The sequence below is a fragment of the Puntigrus tetrazona genome, chromosome 1, assembly GCF_018831695.1.
Source record: "Puntigrus tetrazona isolate hp1 chromosome 1, ASM1883169v1, whole genome shotgun sequence".
Lineage (NCBI taxonomy): Eukaryota > Metazoa > Chordata > Actinopteri > Cypriniformes > Cyprinidae > Puntigrus > Puntigrus tetrazona.
Window position 1 is genome coordinate 24,465,994 of NC_056699.1, and position 21,337 is coordinate 24,487,330.

General features: G+C 35.7%; 1 protein-coding gene across 7 annotated transcripts in view; it reads right to left on the reverse strand.

The window, feature by feature from the left end:
* Positions 1-21,337, reverse strand: part of npnta (nephronectin a) — a 45,800-nt gene that overhangs the window by 14,424 nt on the left and 10,039 nt on the right. For 2 of the 7 annotated variants that reach the window (XM_043241339.1, XM_043241307.1), the window contains exons 3-6: positions 16,758-16,808; positions 11,604-11,696; positions 5,129-5,221; positions 256-375 (exon numbers count right to left, since the gene is read on the reverse strand). In XM_043241339.1, the coding sequence (XP_043097274.1) occupies positions 256-375; positions 5,129-5,221; positions 11,604-11,696; positions 16,758-16,808 (357 nt within the window). The remainder of the gene's footprint in view (positions 1-255; positions 376-5,128; positions 5,222-11,603; positions 11,697-16,757; positions 16,809-21,337) is intronic. The other 5 variants (XM_043241356.1, XM_043241331.1, XM_043241314.1 and 2 more) reach the window with 4 other exon arrangements.

Genomic DNA, 21,337 nt, shown 5'->3' on the forward strand with positions numbered 1-21,337 from the left:
AATGAAATTTTCCATAAAAACACATACACTAGAAAAAGAAATAAATAAAAACTAGTGTGACCGTACGATACCGCGCTGTACATGTTTCCTTTGTAAAGCTGTTTTGGAACAACATGCAGAAAAGCCAGTGTAAAGCGTTCTGGGGAAACAGTACACACACATGCTGGGAAGCGCCATCATACGTGATGAGCTATTGAACGAGATGGCGATGGACGCAGCTGGACACCACGTGCAAAACAAGGAGACGCGACTCACTTCCACAGCTCCCGTCGGGCAGCAGCATGTAGCCGTTTAGACAGTAGCATTTGTAGCTCCCGTACGTGTTCATGCACCTGTGTTTACACGGACGAGGCTTCAGGCCACACTCGTTCAGGTCTGAGGACAGAAGAACAGAGAGAGGTTAGGACATCCTGGAGCGAACGGGGCGCGAGCTAGGCTTAAACCAGAGGTCAGGTCTGAGAGGTCAATCCTTTCGAAGCTGTGAGGGGTGTCTGCGGGAAGAAGGTGTCTGGACAGGCCCACCTCAGCGCAACACACAAACCTGCCTTCAGCTTCCCACTGACGCGCACAAACAGAACGGCTCGCAAAGGTCAACTTCGCACTCATTTGCAGACTTTTAATATTTAATAATATTCTAAACTTGGAAGCTGTTGACCTATTTTTATCCTTACTGCCATACAGTCGCAACTTCAGTCACAACCATCTTTAAAACAGAACTGAATGAGTGCCAGCGCAGACGGGTGAATCCAAAAATAAATTTGAAAAATCGATATGAAAATTAAAAAAGCAATTACGGATGACATCAAATCTGCCGTAATTTATTTGGTTAATTCTGTCGAAATGAAACTAATAAAAATGAAACTAAAATACTTAAAAGTAGATTTCACGAATAAATCGACAAAATAGAAATAAGTCTCTTTGGCGGCTAAGTGAAAAAAATACTAAAATTGCCGAAGTTAAAAATAAAAAGATGTAATAAAAATTAAGAAAAAAATAAAACAAAATTAAAGCAGAAAATACAACAATAAAAGGATCATTTACATTATTAAAGAACAATAATAATAATACTGTGCTGTATTGTAAAAATTTTATCATTTAAGATTAATAACTAAAAATAAAATGAAAGCAGAAAATATGTAAATAAAAGTACATGTAAATTATTACATAATAATAATAATAATAATGTGTTAAACTAATAAAGTCATTTTATAAGAATATAAGTCCTTATATTCTATTCTAACACAAAATTGTGTGCCATCAAAAAAAGCATGATTTTAAATGTGATTAAATAAACATTCAAAATAAATAAATGAGAGTTTAAGTTTAATTAAATTCATATATTTTATTTACTTTTTTCCATCTATTTATTCTCAATATTAGGTGATAGTTTAATGTTAATAGCTAAAAACACGAATGAATGAATGAATGAATGAATATTCGACAGATTTATTATTTGACCAAGCACAAGGGTCGTATAGTTCGGAGCGCAGAGCTCAACCGTACATCCAAAAGGTCACGTGGGTCATCAGCAGGGCTGCGTATCACTTAGATCTCAATATCGTAAGGTACACAGTCAGGTTTATAGGCCAGACACGTAGCGTGATGCCTGCAGTCTCATTTGCACTGGACTGAAAATAGCTTCTCCTGGCTGCCGTACATGAGTGTCTTTGGCATGGCCCAGTTCTGAGAGAATGGCGCCATCTTTAGCGGTGGGTTATGCAGGGAACGCGGTCTATATTTGACAGGTGGAACGGATTTAAATAGATGAATGGCACAGTGTATATTAACGGTAATTGGCAGCGGTGGGAGGTCAGCCGGCTGAGGTGGGTGAAGACAGCTACAATCACTTCCCAAATCACCTTAGCAAGATTCCACTATTACATCCGAAACAAAGACGACGTAAATCTCTCCGTTTCAAAGTTAAACCGCTTTAGCACAATGGAAAGCTACGCATGGGGAGAAAATGCATGGGCCGAGTCTAACGCCTTCTCGAAACCACGCGGCGTTTCTTTGCAAAACCGCTGAAGCTGTGATTACGCACTCTGGCTGAATTTAAATTCACAATTAGGCGGCAATTTCGTGATGATTGGGGACGTAATTGACTGGCGCTGACCTTGCGTGACACAGTCTTTTCTTGCCGCTTCGGTCTGGCCGCTTGCAACGCTTTGTTGTTAATAGACGCAAGTAGAAATAATTAAAAATGGGGCTACTGCAATTAGTCAAATCGTTAATAACAGTGCAGTCAAATGATCCATCAAAATTAATCGCATCCAAAAGTATTTGTGTGTGCTGTGTGTATTTATCATATATATAAATACACACACATACGGTATATATATATTTAAAATATTCTAAAAATCTATATTTATATTAATATATTATATATATATATATATATATATATATATATATATATAATATATATATATATATATATTATATAAACAATATATTTTTCTGAAATATATATATATATATATATATATATATATATATATATATATATATATACATATATATATATACTTATATGTGTATATGTTTGTATATCATAAATATACACAGCATGCATATAATATGTAAACAAAAACTTTTTATATTTTGAATGCTATTAATCGTCATTATTAAAATTAATTGTTTGACAGCACTATTAAATAATGCACTAATATTAAAGTATTTAATATGAATCATTCTTATATAATAATGCTGATAATGCTGATATTAACACAGTATGAAAATATAGCTTAAAAAGGTTCTGTCACCACTGATGTTACCAGCCATTTCCTATGTACTGTATACGCGTGATGAATAGGGATGTCAGGGAAGCAAACATGATTCAAACAACCTATGCGATGCACACCGAGTCTTCCAAAGACATAAGATGAATTGAATTGAAACACTTGAAGGATTAGAGGTAATTCACACAGCTCCAGTCGATCAAAATATGTCGCTTCTGGCTAAAATTTATAGTCCGTAAAAAAAAGTCCATAATACATTATAAGGCTTCCTACAATAAAAAAGTCCATCCTTTGTTGTCCTCTCACATCAAAGTCCACCTACACATTTATTTAGGACTAGCAAATGGTTCTTGATCCGCGCATATTTCTCTCCTAATTCAGACGAGATAACTTATTCACCGGTAAAAGCAATGTTATGTATTGAGTTATATATATTACAAACGTGCGGCTTTTATAGACTGGAGTGGTGTGGATTACTTTTGGATTGTGATGTTTTTATCAGCTGACGGCACCCATTCACTGCAGAGGATCCATTGGTGAGTAATGCTAAGATTGATGCGATGAAGGAAAAAACTCATTTACATCTTGGATTTACATCAGTTTTAAGCAAATGCTAATTTTGGTGACGTATTCCTTTAAACATCTGCTGTTATTTTCACGAAGATGGGTTGAAATGATGGAGAGTGAATAATAATTTTAAGGTGAACTATACCTTTAAGAAATAACTATTTAGCATGCCGTTTCTAAAAACTATTTAATCAGACACTATATCTCAGAAGTGCATCTACATCTCCACCTTGACTTTTTTTTATTTCTCTTCTACGGTTTTGTGAAGTGTCAGTGTTTCTGGCAGTAACTCAGCTCTCTGAACAGCATGTAGACAAATTCATCTCAGAAAGAGGCTTAGAAAAGCAACTTGTGCTTCTGTCAAGAGAGGTGAAGCGGAGACTAACCCATCACTGAAGACTCATTGGCCCTTTGCTCGCTCAAATAAAGCTGAAAACAGCAGAAATGAAATGTCATATTCCCAGAATAGCCGTACTTGACAAGAGACAGCTCGGAGCAGCAACACATAGTCAACTAACTAATGATATGAAATAAAAAAAAAAATTGGTCTGGTCTGAAGGGAGAAAACGGAGGGTAGGAGGTGTGAAGGTGCTGAAAACCCAGAACAGAGAGCAGGTAGAGGAATAAATTCGCACCGTATGGAAAGTGTGACCACAGACTATTCTGAGCGCTGCACTTAAAAAGAGTGAAGAAACATTTAAAACAGTGATTACAGAGATTATTTACCAGCCATCACGCAAGCCTTAAAAGATTCACCATGGTAACCAATGTGTGAGTCGGATACAACACTTATTGTTAATACTGTAAAAGCAAAAATATATACATTTTTGAAGAAAAGGTGGTGTGAATTAATGTAAAAGTCATTTCTACAATGTTCTGCATGGTGGCTAAGGTAATATTAATCATAATGGTATATAAATTGAATTATAATTATTATATAATTTTAATAGTATTACAATTATGACTTTTTCTTATTACATTTATGCATTACACATACTGTATATATTATACTAATAAAAATCCTCCCCATATATCTGCAATCTGTATATGTATATATATATATATATATATATATATATATATATATATATATATATATATATATATATATATATATATATAACTACACAATACAATCAAATAAAATAAAAACATGAATTAGAAACATAATTTAAAGATATCTTAATATAATAAAACCACAACTAAAAAAAAGTTTCAGCATCACAATGACTTTGAAAACTTTGGAAATTTGGCTACTTTTAGCATGGTCTATTCACTTAAAACTGACAACCTATACTGCAGGTCTGAGTGAAAAAACACGAACAGAGGCAGAAAACAACAGCAATAACACCACAGACACTTTTTGAACGACAGGATATTTGTTTAGCGATTGGAGATGGGCCTGAGATTGACGAGACAGGCAGAAGGTTAAAGAGAAAGAGAGCAGCCGGGCAGCCACTTGAATGCTCGCAGATGAAAGATGCCCTGCTTTAGAAGTTCAGAGGAACTGACAGACACAGACAGGATGTGTGTGTGTGTGTGTGTGTGTGTGAAGGAGAAAGAGAGCAGGGTGAAACAGAACAGCCTCTTATAGGCTTTATGTGTGTGTGTTTCTGCCAAGGCATGCATGGCTTTCTCCGTGTCATTCCGGCCATGCCTGTGGAGGCTTTGGGGATCTGCTGAAGGGAAAGTATTGACTCTCGCTGGGCTAAGCAGACTGCGCCATGCACGTGGGCCAGAGGGGTGGCGCTTGGGGGGGGGGACGCAGGCGTCATCCGGTAAGCAGTCTTACAAGAAAAATCACACACAGAGGATTAGCTCACCCTCCGAAGGCACCGCAATCGGCCGGTGGTCCATGGGAACAAAAACGGGAGGGCGGCTGTGCCATAATGGGGGGCTAACATAGCCCTGCTCTTCTTTAGGAGTGAGGAAAACAGATAACAGATAACAGCACACAGTGGACAAAAACATTTATAAAACACACCTTTGAGCTGTCCTCATTCCTGTAGAGGAGAATAATAACATTATTCGGTAGAGATTATATGCAAATGGGTAGACAAAATGAAACGGCGCTGGCGGTGCTTTTGACTCCGGCGTATGTAGAACTAAAACAGGGCTTGATTGTGAATGCAGGCTATGAAAAAATTCGTTCATATTTTCCCCACCCACACTGCCTTGATCACATCAGAAGGGAATCATTTCGGATGTGGGAAAAAGTCATTTTGCTAAAAAATAAATAAATATACAAATATAAAATAAATGCATATTTTTTAATAATGTTTAATGGAGTTATCTGTTTTTGCAAATAATGTAAATATGTGTATATATATATATATATATATATATATATATATATATATATATATATATATATATATATATATATATATATATCTGTATACTTTCCACCCACCTGTCATATAAAGAGCCATCTTCCCAATTATTCAATTTTCTGATGGATAAGATAAAAACTTTCTTCTCAAATTTCCCGTTTCACTCAAAAATAAAATGTAAATGGGCTGCCAGTGCTGTTTCAGACTGAAAGCACAAGTCAATTTGCTTTCATGATTTCTTTGAAGGAAAAGGTCACATTGCAGGTCTGTAGAAAATGGATAGTACGGATGCTGATCAGATGATTTTTTTCCTTTTGGAGAAATTATAAAAAGTGCATAATTACATGGTGAGCACCGACCATCGTGACTGGAAAAATCTGACCCCTTTTAATTCTGGAGCAGCTGACATTATTATAGGCAATTACCAATAAGACAAAACCCCAAAATAGTGGCGCTTGGTATTTAGTGTTTATAGTCTTCAGCTTTCAAAAAATATCTAGAACGGTGTTCTGTGATTGACACTGGAAAAAGATGAGAAGAGGGAACGTCAGTGTTACAAAACAACGCCGGCGCTTTACAGTTTAATTATATGATGACATGCAAAGAATCCCATATAATCCCTTCAGCTGTGCTTGGCTTTCCGACTCCTAAATAATACACGGAAATGAAGAGTGTTTTTCAAAACACAAAACAACTTTAACCATTATTATGCCCCTGGCATGCCGAAAATCAAACATTTACGATGCAGACTGTCAACTTTTGAGACCTGTGCGTCCATACGGTGGTGAGTTTTATGGTTTTATAACGAGAAGGCAACAAGGAAAACATTAAAGAGACTATTTTACACTTTTTACTTTATGTTTGCCCTGAAGACTACATATAAAGTTAGTCAAGGTTTCTTGCATCAAAAAAGTCATAGTTTAGCTTTACATGATGTTTTTATGCTTTCTACGAGCAGAACTTTAAGACTTAGATCTACATTTATTTATACCTGAATAAGGCGTTCAGAAGGTGCGTCATATAACATTAATATGAACAAAGCAGGTTTAAACTGGTCTCTCAGCCTAAACCAAAAGAAAATACCTTAAATCAGCCAGAATTCAGATCAAACTAAATGATATATAGTAGATTTTTTATATGCGCCAGTGATTACATTATCTTACAATTTTGCCAAATGATTTAAAGTTTGACAAGAGACTATGCTGGAACATCTATTTTAGTTATATCTGTCAGGTAGTCATGACAATTTGTGCATGATATTAAAAATAATCGCTAACAGCACTAGCTCCATGACATGCTCTTTTTAAAGCGATAGTTCACTTAAAAATAAAAACATCTATCATTGTTTGTTACTCCCAACTTGCTTTAAACCTGCTGAGCACAGAGGTAGACATTTTGAAACTGTTAGTAACCAACCAGTAGACATTCCCATTGCTTCGTGGTATTTTTTTTTATACAATGGAAGTCAATGGCTACATATGGCTTTTCATATAATGAAAATCTGACTTTTTCCGTGTTTAAATTATTATTATCTACCAACCCAGAAAACTTTCCCAAAAACAGCCTTTCCTAACCCCAAAACAGCCTTTCTCTGGTGAAATAAATGAGCTGCTCAGATTTCACTCCCCCTTGATCTTATTATAATATTACTGCCCCTGAATCTGCACGTTTCAACCCACAGCGCTGCCATTTTGTTTCACAAGCGACAGCAGTGTACCAGTTCTAACACCACGGTGAAGGTTCAAGCTAATCATGCTATCTGTTCTGTCTTTGGCTGCGCTGACCAGCATAGAACACTGTTTAGAATCCCAGAGGAGACAAGAGAGCAGTGTATTTATTGATTTATTTACTGTATATTACTCTGCTGCCACACAGATCTAATATAAACGTGCCGTTTCTTTCCCAGCTGTTTACCTTCACAGACATAACCGGCTGTTTTTGTAACTCCTGCATGTTTTTACCAAAACCTTGTGTGTATTTGACTAGCACAATAAAACATAAAAGAGACCTTAGCTCAGTGCTCACGTGACAGCCACTTTCTGCGTGTTTGCTTCGGATGTGTGAGCTCAGTATAACTATATCAGAAGTTTAAAATGATATGGTTTAAAACTCACGGTTTCAGCGCGATAGGCGCGATAAGATGTTTCTTGGCAGAGTATCTGAAGTGCTAGCTGTAAAGTCAGCCCTATTCTGGAAAAAGGGGCGGGGAGCAACAGCTCATTTGCATTTAAAGAGACGTGCATAAAAACATAATTAGTCGAAGGTACAGTCAAAATTATGTAATAAATTATCTTTGCGGTATTTGCTGAAACTTCACAGACACATTCTAATCTGGGGTCACCTGAGACTTAAAAAAAATGTAAAAAAGAGGGGGATAATATCTCAATCAAAATGTCTTCTTTCGCGTTCAACAGCTGAAATAAATTCATACAGGTTTACAGCAACTCAACGATGACTAAATGAGAATACATTTTTTCTTTTTATTTACAATGGGCATACATCAACACTGACTATAAAGAGAATGACACATTATTAGATGTGCGTTCACCAAACATTCTTCCTATCTAAAAGTATTTTACGATATTTTTTCCCTGTAATGGATTTCTGTCAGGCCTTGGGAACAGCAGGTAAGCAGATTCTCATTTACAGAGACCCCCGCTGAAAATTAGCATCTTATTAAATTGATTTGATCCACGGAGAGCCGAATGCAGCTCTGTGTCACTTCACTCCTAAATGGATTAGCGCTTTAATGAGTTTATTTGTTCTGGGCAAAGATGCCCATCTGCCTCCTATCATCTCCATGACAGTGATGTTACAATGAAGAACAACTGCTGAAAAAATCGAGCGGATCAAAGGAGCCGAATGCTCATCTAATTGCAAAAAAAAAATATATTATAAATTATATATATGATTTTTATTTGAAATTCCACATATAATTTGACTCATCCAATCAGCAGTCAAACCTACATCATTTTATTAAACCTTTTGTGGCTTCCTGGCATTTTGAAGACTAATAGTTACATGAACTGCTGTCCTACATGTCACCAGGGAAATATGTGTCTGTGAAGATCAGGACGACAAATGTCAGCCAGAAACGTCTTCACAATGCATTTCTATCAAATATACAATATAACTTAAAGGTAAAGTGTGTAACCAGCGAAACCTGATTTGGATAAACAAATAGTTTTGCCCCAAACGTATGCTATTAACGTTTCCAACCTGGTCTCATTAAAATATGTGCACTTTTTGTGCAACTCCGTTTTTACGTACCTTACACGCAGAGTTTCAAAGAGAAAGGACCACAGAGTGGCACTAAAACACAGGTTCAATACGTAAACCCTGGCACATTTTGGCACATTTTTTTAATGTTGATCTATGTATGCATTGCGGACCACCTATACCAAATCCAACCCTAAACCTGCCTGATAGTGTTAGAAAATGCAAAACTGATATAAAAATGCATTTGTTGGTCAGCCATTTCAACTTCCTTTAATGCAGACTTGAACTGTTTTGTTGAACCGTAATTACACGGGATTAAAACTGGAGCTCTCCGTGAGCTACCGAACAAACCTATTGTCTATAAAGCATCAGTTTTCACATATTCCAGCATATTAATATTGTTTTGAAGTCACATGACATTCTTCAAGTTATTAATAGAAACTGTAAATTGTTGTGAAAAGGAATAAAAGCTGTCAGAGTTTTACTGCCTCTAGTGTTTATTTCTTTTGGAAACTGCAGTGATATGTACTCGTTGGTACGTATTTTGTGTTTCACTAAAAAAGGCACCAAGGCGAGTTAATCCCATTAGACCAGGTAGCACAGTTCTCTGTCATGTCGATAATTTTATATTTATTATTAACATATGACATTTTAATAGGACTACAGAGCCCAGTGTTTGCACTTTTGGACCGAAAATAAACCTAAAAATTACAAACTTGTCTTTGCATGTTAAACCAGGAAGGGTGAAAGCATTTTAAGATGGAAACAATGACATGCATCACCTTTAAATCCCGATTTGGTTATTTAACTTTGTGGGTGTTATCCCACCTCATTGCCATGGATTTAGCACTAAGCTCTTTATCATTATTTCTGTTCAGCTCTCCTCGTGGTTTATCTGCACACTAATCACTCATGGCGGATCCTTTTAGCACTGAGACCCTGGTTTATGTATGAAATGTGCAAGTTTCATAGCGCATAAAAGAAAATAAAAGAAAAACATATTTTAAATATAACAAAAAATGTCTTATCTATCTATCTATCTATCTATCTATCTATCTATCTATATATATATATATATATATATATATATATATATATATATATATATATATATATATATATATATATATAATTTTTATTTAATTAGATATTTTTTTAAAAATATTTCAAATAATACATTTCTTTTAAGGATTAAACAATTTATTTAATTTTAGTTTCAGTTTTAGTTATTAATAACCCCGCATCTTAACATGGAAAATCCAACCTATTTCTATGGGTTATTTTTTGCCTGACTAATTTATACTAAATCGCACATAAAATGTATTCATGTAATCTGCTGCAAGCAATTGTGCTCTTAATAAATCAGGTCCGAGTGTGCACTTCCATTTATATTGGTATTTTAACTATATAGATATTATACCGTATGCGAACCACAAACTAGAAATGCTTGTTCTGGAGAGCTTTCAGTAATCATTGCATAGGACCAAACGTCGCAAAGTATCGACTATGATTTCACACAGGATTAAAAAAAAGAATTATGAATAATATTAGCAATTGTTAGATAAGCTCATGAAGTACAAGTGATTGGGCATATTGTGCGCTATAATTGAATTTGCATGCTGATTGTTTTGCTGCAGATAATTGCAATAAACAAAAAGTTGAAAAAAACGTTTCAGTCAGTCACACTGAAAATGAAAGGCTTGATTATTTGCGCTGATGATTTTAATATGCCACCCAGGTGTCCGCGCTAACCAGCACCTGTCAAAGTTTTAAACATGCAAGGCAATAAGCCCTCGGCACGACAATCATCTGTCATTACCTCTAAAAACCATCTGATTCTTTTAATCGCTCTTGCCACGGGAGCCCGCCGAAGCTGATAGAAACGCGCGGAGAAAGAAAACATTTCCACCCGGTGAAGCAAGGCAAAAGAGGTCTCATCGACCTGACATGAAACCATGACGCAAGGGAAAATCGAAAAGATTCTATTCCACATTCCAGAGGGGATTGTTTTGCCTTTCCTTCCCGTCTTTTAATTACACCTTCTCCCTTTGCCTTCCAAGGGCACAGACTCCTCTGTGTAAGTCTCCCAGCCTTCTCCTCTCAAATGGAAATGCGCTGTTTTAAATCAGGGGTTATCTCAGACGCCAGCGTTCTTCTGATGAGACAACTTCAGACAGAATTTAGTCCCCCGGCTCCGTTTTATTTTCGGTGCGGGGTTCTTAGGGCAGTAATTGAGATATTATCTGCTTAAGGGAAACCTCACATCCTGAATCACTATACGACTCAATACAAAAGCCCATTAGTGCCAATACATTGTTCTGTCTAGAGCCAAAGGGTGACATCTACATCCATAGGCTTTTAAATAATGCAAGTGACAAATTGTCGCTTTGTAATCGAGAGGCCGATTTAACCCCTGTATCACGCTGCGGGACAATTTGAGTTGTTGAATAAAAATTTTGTGACAATTTCTCATTTAAGATCATGCATGTTTTTGAATCGATTTTAACACAATTTTAACACGCGATATCAAGGTTAACGGCAGCTGCACAGACCGGAAATAAAATATATATATAAATATATATAAAATATCTATTAATGCTCTACTGCTTATATTTCACGAAAGCACTCGCACACTCACAAAAGAAAAAAAACTAATAAAAACTAAATAAAGTGCTTTTTGTAATATTCTCCCCTTTTTTACATCACATTTTCAAACGTTTATTTTTTTTACTGTTTTAGCACTCACCTTGGTTGCACGTTTTTCCTGTGTAACCTGGATGGCACTTGCATTTGTTGGGTCCTACGCATTCTCCGTGTTTGCATCCGTGCTGACATACGGCTGTAGGCGAAAAGATCATCAGTATCACTTTACACCAAATGTCAGAGTCTATGCAGTAGACATGAAAACGCGTAACAAAAAAGCCTTTAGTTTTCGTGCTAAGAAAAACCCCCAAAAACAACAGGCGTTCTTGCTGTGGGAAATAAGTGTCCGTACAATTAGACCTTGAGGATATTGTGGCGAGATATCCACAAAAACATTATTTTGGAGCGCTCGGCCCCTACATCAATAATTCATTGTTTGCCTTGGTCATTTTAATGAACCTGGGACATGCCGAGTGTACGGTCCACCTCACTTCTGCTTTATGACTCATTAAATCTCACATTTGGATTGGGAAACAGCCCAGAGCTGTGCAGCATCTGAAACCTTTGAGATCTAGGCTGGGGGAAAACATCCTCGGAGTTGATATGGGGTAGATTTAGGATCTGCCGTTTGCAAAATAGAGGCAAACTATGAAAGAAAAGAGCTCAATCCCTTCTCATACGACTACGTTTCCTAACAGTATCGTGAGGAGTCTGTGTTTAAGGCTCTGCTGCTAATTAATGGCGCAGGAAATGGATCTGTGTTATATAGTATACCAGATTAGGATTAAAGCAAAGTAAATCAAATTAAATTGAATGTTGCACACTATAAAAAATAAACCATCATGGTAACACACGACGCTAAAATAATGCAATAAACAACATGTCTAATATAAAACCCTAGTGTACATAATTGAAAACAAAAACTAACATTACCATCAAATAAGATAACTTTGTTTTTACTTCCAAAATATGAACATTTAACAGCATTTTTTTTACTGTAAAACAGGGTAAAATGGGCTAAATAAGGTTGTAGCATCATATCTCAATTTTTTTCGTTTTACAGAATAAATGTACATAATAATACATATTACATGTAACAATCATGTTTTAAGGCAGATAATTGTTTTGAGTTTTTTTTTAAGGCAGACAGGGCAGAGTGTTACATGAAGCTCGTCTGAGAAATTGTAAGGAAACTGAGCCGTAGTAAATTTCATTCATCGCTAATAAGAGTACTTAAGCAATTATAAGTAAGCTTAGCAAGAAAGCAAAGGTGTATGAACATGTCAAAACAGACATGCTCTTTAAATAAAAAGGTTTCATTTATAAAAGAATCTTAAATTTTTGTGAAAAATATCATTTAAGGTATAAATAGCTGGTTAGGCTAAAACTCGCCCACGGTTTTCAGCTAAAATGGGCTGCATACGAGTTACACACAAACACACACTTTTAGACAGAAATTGATGGTAAAAATAGGGTTACAGGTCTAGATATGTATCCATACAAAATGAGTTTATCAAAAGATACAAGCAAACACACACATGCACACAAAAGAGGCCAATGCATGGAAACAAACACTCATACAACACGATCAGTTCATTTCTATTTGCATTGCTTAATTAAATATCCATTCAACTTTCAATTTAATGAAATACATTTATGTATTGTTGCTATGGCACAGTAAAGACAATAGTGTCAATTTTTGTTTTGTTCTCTCTTCTTATATCAGCCCGTTTTAGCTGAATGTTGTGCTGTGGCCCAAGAAGGTATAAGAATACCACTAGATCTCATGTATTCTCTTATATGACGTTATTATAAGTCATTCACCAAAACTTATATATATGTGTGTATATATATATATATATATATATATATATATATATATATATATATATATATATATACACATTTTATTTCAATGATAGGTTAGAAGTTAAAGTTAAAGTTAGTTTGTTAGGTTTTTTTAACATTTTTGTAAAAACTGGGATAAATTTTATATATTTCAATATCTACTGTGCTAGTGCTAGAACTTTTCAAATACGGTTATTATTATAATTATATAATCTAAAATTGTATTTATTTTTTGTACTTTTTTTATTGAAATATATACAATTTATCAGTTTACACAAAAATATGAATCAGCAAAAGCTAACTTTAGTATTGTCAATTATAAGAAATATTAAAATTAAGTACTAATACACCATAAAACATAATTATTACACATTTAATTACACAATTAAAAAAAGGTTTCCTATACAGCCAAGCTAGTTTATCGCCTGCAGTGCAGCACATATTTTCCAGACTTATTTGCAGTGTCAGTCTGTTGGGACTGAGCGTGCACAGTTTGATCTGTTCCCTGCCACACAAAGCAGCAGCCGCTGTACGCCTGTGACATTAGACCGGACCGGACCAGGCTTACAGCACAACACTCAGCACTGCTTCAGAGCCGAGTCTGCAGTCGGCTGAGACTAATTTTCATTCAAAGCTTCATTGAGTCTCCAATTATGGAGGCCTATCAGAGCTGTTAATTTTCCTCACTGGTGCCATTCTCGCAATGAGAGAGGAGCTAAGAATACACCGCAAACATATGACGATACGACTAAGACGTCTTTTCGCAACCTGTGCGCTTTTTGTGGAACACCGTTTTCATGTTCCTTACTGCGTCAAAGAGAAATGTCCACTGGGTGGCGCTGAAACACAGCTTCAATACGTGAACCCTGGCACGTTTTGACATAGTTATGTATTGCGGCGATTCAGAACTGAAACATTTGCGGACTGCCGCTAAATTTTAACGCTCTATCATGCTGTAAATATGCAGTATAAAATCCTGCTCGATTGAGTTGACGAATGCAAAACTGATATAAAAATGCATTTGCTGATGCAACCGTACCATATTAACTATCTTTTTTTTAATGTGTGAAAAGGAATATAAGACTAAAATAAAAGTGTTCGTTTCTTTTGGATACTGCAGTAATATGTTCTTGTTGGTACATATTTTGTGTCTAGCTAAAAAGGTGAGTTTACGCCATGAGACCGGGTAGTCTTTTCAGCTCAAAACCCACTGGACCCCAGATGGTGAATGCAAGACTAGATCCCGCTGGTGTGTACAGTAGATTAAAGACACACACATATCTGCTTTCAATCGGTTCAAACCGCATGAAGGCGGAAAGGCCACTTTGGCAAAAAAAATAGCGCGATAAGAATCAACCCGTCTCATTCTACCTTATTAGACTGAGTAAGCGAATCAAAGGTACACGTTCACCTCGGTTTTAACCTGCGTTATTTAATATGGAGGTATTGCGGTAAGATCAAACCCTGAGGTTAAAACACAAAAGGACAAACACGGGCCCTAATTTGACGGTAAAGCCTAAGCTGGCAGGAGACAAACAAGGAAAGCTGCAAAGTTCTCTGACATTGAGAGTTTATCCGGGCGGCTGCCTTATCTCGGCGGCCAGACAGTTATCAAATGTGATGAAATCGTGGATTAATCCAGGTGGGACGCCGTGTGATCGCAGGCATTGGTTATATTTTTAAGTGCTGACGAATGAAGAGCTTAAGGAAGGGGTTTTAAATGGAAACCTATATCTGCTGCGGTCCGGTTCAGTGAATGCCGGCACTTGGAACGCAAACCACAGGCGAAATGGGCCAAGGGAAGTACCCGTTATTGACAAACCACATCAAACGGTCCCGCTGGCTTCAAAACGTTCAGCACAAGTGCTGCTCCATCCCCGGAAGACTTTCATTCTCGGCATAGCATACCTATCAGTCCATGCGCTCTGATGACGCACGAGAGGACGGCAGCTTCAAAGAGACACGCCAGAATAAGAGTAATTGGAGAATTTTTATGAAAATAAGATTTCCGAATAAGTGGCACTAAGAATTTGTAAGGCTAATAATGATTTTTCTGAGCATGAAATATCAATAAACTTTGCAAAGCCCTAGCCTGGTGGTTTGTGCCATACCTGTAATGTCACCTCCAGATATATGAGTCATTTTAAATGTTGGTATATATATATATATATATATATATATATATATATATATATATTATTCATGAATAAATGAACTGATTGATTATATATTTTGTTTATATAATATATATATATATATATAAATATATATATATATATATATATATATATATATATATATATATTTATATTCTTATATAACATATAACATAATGTTTCTTAAATTTAGAAATGGATGTGTTTGTATTTTATATACACATCACAAATGTACACAGTATACACATAAATTATGTCAACAAAAACTTATTTTGGATGCAATTACTCACAATAGTTTAGTAATATATATTATATATACAATATACGCACTATATACGAATGAGACAACAATATATTTTTTTAAATATACGCTGTATGTGTGTATATTAATTTATAATGTTAACAAAAACTTTTATCTTGGATGCGATTCATCTTTTGACAGCGCTAATAATTAAATGGTTTAATTAAATTGCACTATTTTACTACAAAGAAACATTCTAAAGTATGTATATAAATAAATAAAACATAAACAGACATAAAATAAATAAGAATGTACAGACATGAATAAATATATGTGCATGTGCAATACATATATAATTCAGTCATATTTTTAAATTATATATATATATATATATATATATATATATATATATATATATATATATATATATATACAGTATGTATTATATATTTTTCTTTTTTCCATATAATTAACTTTCATGTTAAGAAAATTCACTACAAAATCTTAATCTTAATCTTCTTTGCAGAACAAATGAGTATTTTCCCCCTCTTCTTCTTCTTCTTGCTTTTGCTGTGGTCATGTGTTATCCATTCTAAGTTACCCACAAAAAATAGATGGATGAAATTTAGCTGGTCTATGGGTGATGCAAGTTTAAATTTGGCTTGCAAAAATTCCTGTTTCCATTCTCCATTTCCCGTCCCCTCTCTCTCTCCTGCTCTAAATAAAAGCATTAAACCGGTCGAAAACACTCTTGATGCGAGATCCCTTGAGGTTTTACGTTGGGGAGCAAACAAATAAGTGAATGTAAACAGTGATATCCAAACATCCTAGAGGGTCCAGATATTCAAATGGTAGCAGGAGCAGGTGTGAAGTGTTCACAGGATATCAGGATATTCTCAAAGGGGCGCGTGTGGAGAACTATAAATAAATGGGAACTCGGGATTCAGCGGATGCATGCTCTGAATGACGCTCGGGCGAGATGATTGCAAAGGAAATATGATGTGGTGCTAACCTTGGGGTTGGCACCTTATCCCGATTACTCTGCGGGTTAAGACGTAGAGAGCTGCAAAACAAACGGCCAGACAAAAAAAAGAAAAAAAAAGAAGCTTGGTCTAAATGTGAGATGAAAACATCGTATGGGAGCCATGCTGATGATGGACAAGTGTTACAAATGCGAAACATACAATAACACGCGCGAAAAGCCTCATGTCACTCACATTTCACATGTTCTCATGCTGTATCCATGTATATGTCTGTGTCTGTATCTCTCTCTCGCTCTCTTTTAAACATTGCACTCGCCAAAAAATCTTTAATAAATAAATAAATGAAAAATATTAAGCAGCACGGCTTGTTATTTATAACGATAAGAAATGTTTCTTGAGCAGCAATTCAGCATGATTTAGTAACCATGCTTAAATTCAGCTTTGCAGCAAAGAACGACTTACTTTTCACAAAATGTGACCCCGGACCACAAAACCAAGCATAAACAGTTTTATGACGATTTTTGAAATTGAGAATCAATCGTCGTCTGAAAATTGAATAAGGAAGCTTTCTATTGATGGTTTTTTTTGGGATGAGAGCATATTTGGCCGAGATATTTGAAAATCTGTAATCTGAGGGAATCACTTTTAAAGTCGTCCAAATAAAGTTCTAATCTGATCATATTAATAATCAAAAAATTATGTTTTAATATATACATATATAAAATGTATACATGGAATAATGATTTTTGGCATAATTTTGATGTATTGTTGGCTATTGCCACAAATATACCCCAGTGACTTAAGACTCCAGGGTCACATATAAATAGAAAACAGTTATTTTAACTTGTAATAATATTTTCCTAATATTACTGTATTTTTAAGCTTTATTAGAGATTTCTTATTAGAGATATTCAGACCCATAAAAAGTACATATTTCATATAATTAATTAAATGCATAATACTGTATCAAAGCACTGTCCAACAGTGTTCAAACTGTTTCCAAAACTTAAAAAAAGGTCTTCAAAGCTAGATTCATTAGTCCACGAAACCGAGTTGCGCTCCTCTAGTTTCTATGTTCTCTTGCCCAAGCGGGACTGCCTCGGTAACAAAGGTTTCTTTGCAGCTCCTCACTCCCCTGCGAACCACTGATGCTCAAGCATTTGAGTAATACTTTGCTGAGCTGGCATTTTAGGAGAAGCTTAGGAACAGTGTAGTTGGTTTTGCAGATGTTTAATTCTTAAGTCCTGCTCTCAGATACTATCCCCCTCCTTGTCCCGCGTGACCTCACCGGTCCTCACGAGGGCCAATTATTTCTAATTAACTGATGCGCTTGGCAACAGCAGCGATGGCCACTCCCACAGCTTACATTAGTGTTGAAAAGATACCACAGTACTTTGATATATGCCGTGTTACTGAATGATTACCATTATTTGGTAATGGAGCTCCAATATGGATTCAACTACTTTAATTGTGAGAAAAGATGTTCGGATAACACGCACTAGCACAATTTTTTCTGTTAAAAAAGGCCCTTTTTGATTTGGGATTACTTTTCTAGGTGGAAGAATTACAAGTGAATTACCAGATTTAGTGATTTAGATGCATGGTTTGTAATATTAGAAATACAATTAAATGAAAAGTTAAAATCTGAGGGTGCGAAAATAAATAAATAAATAAATACATAAAAAATAAAAGTTGTCCAAATGACACTCTTAGCAATGCATATTATTATTTAAAAATTATTTTTTATATATTTACAGTGTGAAATTTACAAAATACCATTATGGAACATGATCTTTACTTAATATCCTAATGATTTTTGGCATTAAAAAAAAGAAAACCGATGATTGTTGGCTATTGCTACAAATATACCCATGCTACTTATGACTGGTTTTGTGATACAGGGTCACATATCTGATTAAATCATGCATTAAAAACGGTAATAATTGGAAACATCATTGCAACTAAAATATCTGTTGTCTGTGTTAATATACTTTGAAATTGAAATAGATTTCTGTGATGCAAAGCAGAATTTTCAGCATCATTACTCTTTTGTTTAGTGAAATCATGAAATGATATGCTTATTTCAAGAAATATTTCTGATTATTATCAGTGTTATCAGTGAAACTGTAATGCATATTATTCAGGATTCCTCGATTAAATATTTGAAAAGGGTAATTGTCTTTAACATCACTTTTAATCAACTGAAAAAAAAAAAAAAATACCCCAAACTGATTATATATGTATTTTAATGTAGACTGTCCTTATTGACGTCCGGTGTAACTATGATTTTTGCTCTTTTTCAACCTGAGGCACGAGTTGAAATGATCTTCTTTGGTAATCCACATTATGCCACGAGAGCCGTTGATAGAGCTTAACTAAAATCCAGCTTTTAGACACAGAATGAGAGAGAGATCACAGTCCAAGATGTCCTAACGCCTTTTTCCTTCAGATATTTCACCACGCAGTATTTCTCTCGTTCCTCTCGAAGGAACTTCATCAAAATTCATCCTCAGCTTGAGATCTTGTTAACTCTAGATGATTAGGGTGTTATGAGTGGGGAATCTAATTTCAGCTGCGCGAGGTTTAATCTTAATCACCAATTCAGCCCACGAAACCCAGGGCTGCCCCCCAAACCAGCTGTTCGGAGAAAGTCAAATATTGCAGCTCCACGTTCCTGTTATCGCGGTGTGAACGGAGCCGGAGATGACTAGCGAAACCTTTGACTGGATGAATATTTGAAAAGCATTTCGGAGCCGAGCACTCCACTCCACTTTCCCAGAGGAGTCCGCGTTCGGGGATGCATTCATTACGGCCTTCATTCTCGATGTGTATCTTCGCCCCGCATGATCGCCGACCGGCCAAAACAAACCGCAGCAATTTCATCAAAGATGCGAGATGCAGCGATCCCGTAATCAGTCATGATGGAGCCCTCGACGTCCCCCCGCGCACTTTCTATTCTCTGCCAAAATTGCGAGTTCAACCGCTGGCAGCCTCGCCGTCCGTGATTGAGGATAGCATCGGTCGCTTCGCCGCCCATTGTGCATATTTATTTACTTACAATTACCATTCTCAGCCATCTGTGTCAGGCGTACTCATATTATACAGTCTTTGTTGGGCGAAGAATACCAAATTTTTTACGAAAGCGGATACCTCGGTCATGTGAAGTGTGAGAGACATTTGCACACAGTCGCGCATTGCTTCACGTTACAAAATACGGTCGAAACGATGGCAATCTTCAAGCATCGAAGCATCAGCGTTAGCTTTCTGAGGCCCTCGGCATGCGGACCCCAGAACAAGCGGCGAAGGCAACAGCTGGGCTATCAAGTGCACAAGCCATGCAGAGAATCTCGCATTTGTCAGGCTGCCCAAGACATTGTCCCGCTAATATCGTCATGCATCACGGAATAGCCCATGAATCATCACTAGGCTGCTTCCATTCGGTGATACGGTCAAACATTCGGCTCAGAAGCATGCTGTATCATTTTTAGATTTGTGGCAAACATATGGAGGCTGATAAATGAAGCAGGAGACGCTGTTAATATGAGCAGGGGAAGCACATCCTCTGATTCCATGATAACGCAATAAAACGAGCTAATCCGTACTTGAAAATCATTATGTGATTAATGCGGTGTACGATTTGAGAGGCCTCATCACTTCTAGTGTGAGATGAATGCACTTTTTTTGGGGGGATCTCACATTACGGATCTGGCACAAACCACGCTGGCTCCAACTTAGGGCACTATGGGTAATGCAATCCTAAAAAAATCATACTTTAACTTGAATAAAAATGAAAGCAGCAACAAAACAAAAAAAAAAAAAAAATGTATATATATATATATATATATATATATATATATATATATATATATATATATATATATATATATAAATAAATAATAATAATGCTGTTGTTATTTTGCATTTACATTTTTGTTAATAATACTAATTCATTTTTTTATAATTTTTAGTAATTGCTTTAGGGAATCACAAACAACATTTAACTTATACAACAGTAATTATAATGTTATTCTTTTAAATAATAATAATAATAATAATACTGCTGTTTTTTGTATTTACATTTTGGTTAATAATAATAATGTGATCTTTTTAATCATTTTGAATTATTTAATTATAGGTAATGCAGTCACAAACAACATTTAACTTATATAATAAGAATAAGAACAAAAATAATGCTTTTTTATGTATGTTTTGCTAAATAACAATAATAGTAATAATAATAATAATGATCTGAACACTTTTAGCAGTTTTAATTATCTTACTTACTTTTCTTAGTTTTTGCTTAGTGTTGTTTTTAAATGCGTTTTTTCCCCCCTCATCAATACATGAGTGGACTTCCATGTCTTTCTTCGACCTCAAACTAATCCTGCAGGAATGTGCTGCTGTTGCAGCAACTGCTCATTGTACCTTTTAATTATTCCAAATGACTGAACCACATAATATTCGGTGTCATGCAGAATATATCAGAAACAAAGCGGACAACTGGCAGGTATTTTCTTACGGCTTACCCAGTTAGTTAGCATGAAATTCAGAAGTGTTATGTCCCGGGAAGTAGTTTTGCTTATTTTCAGCCATGTGACCTGACCTTGCA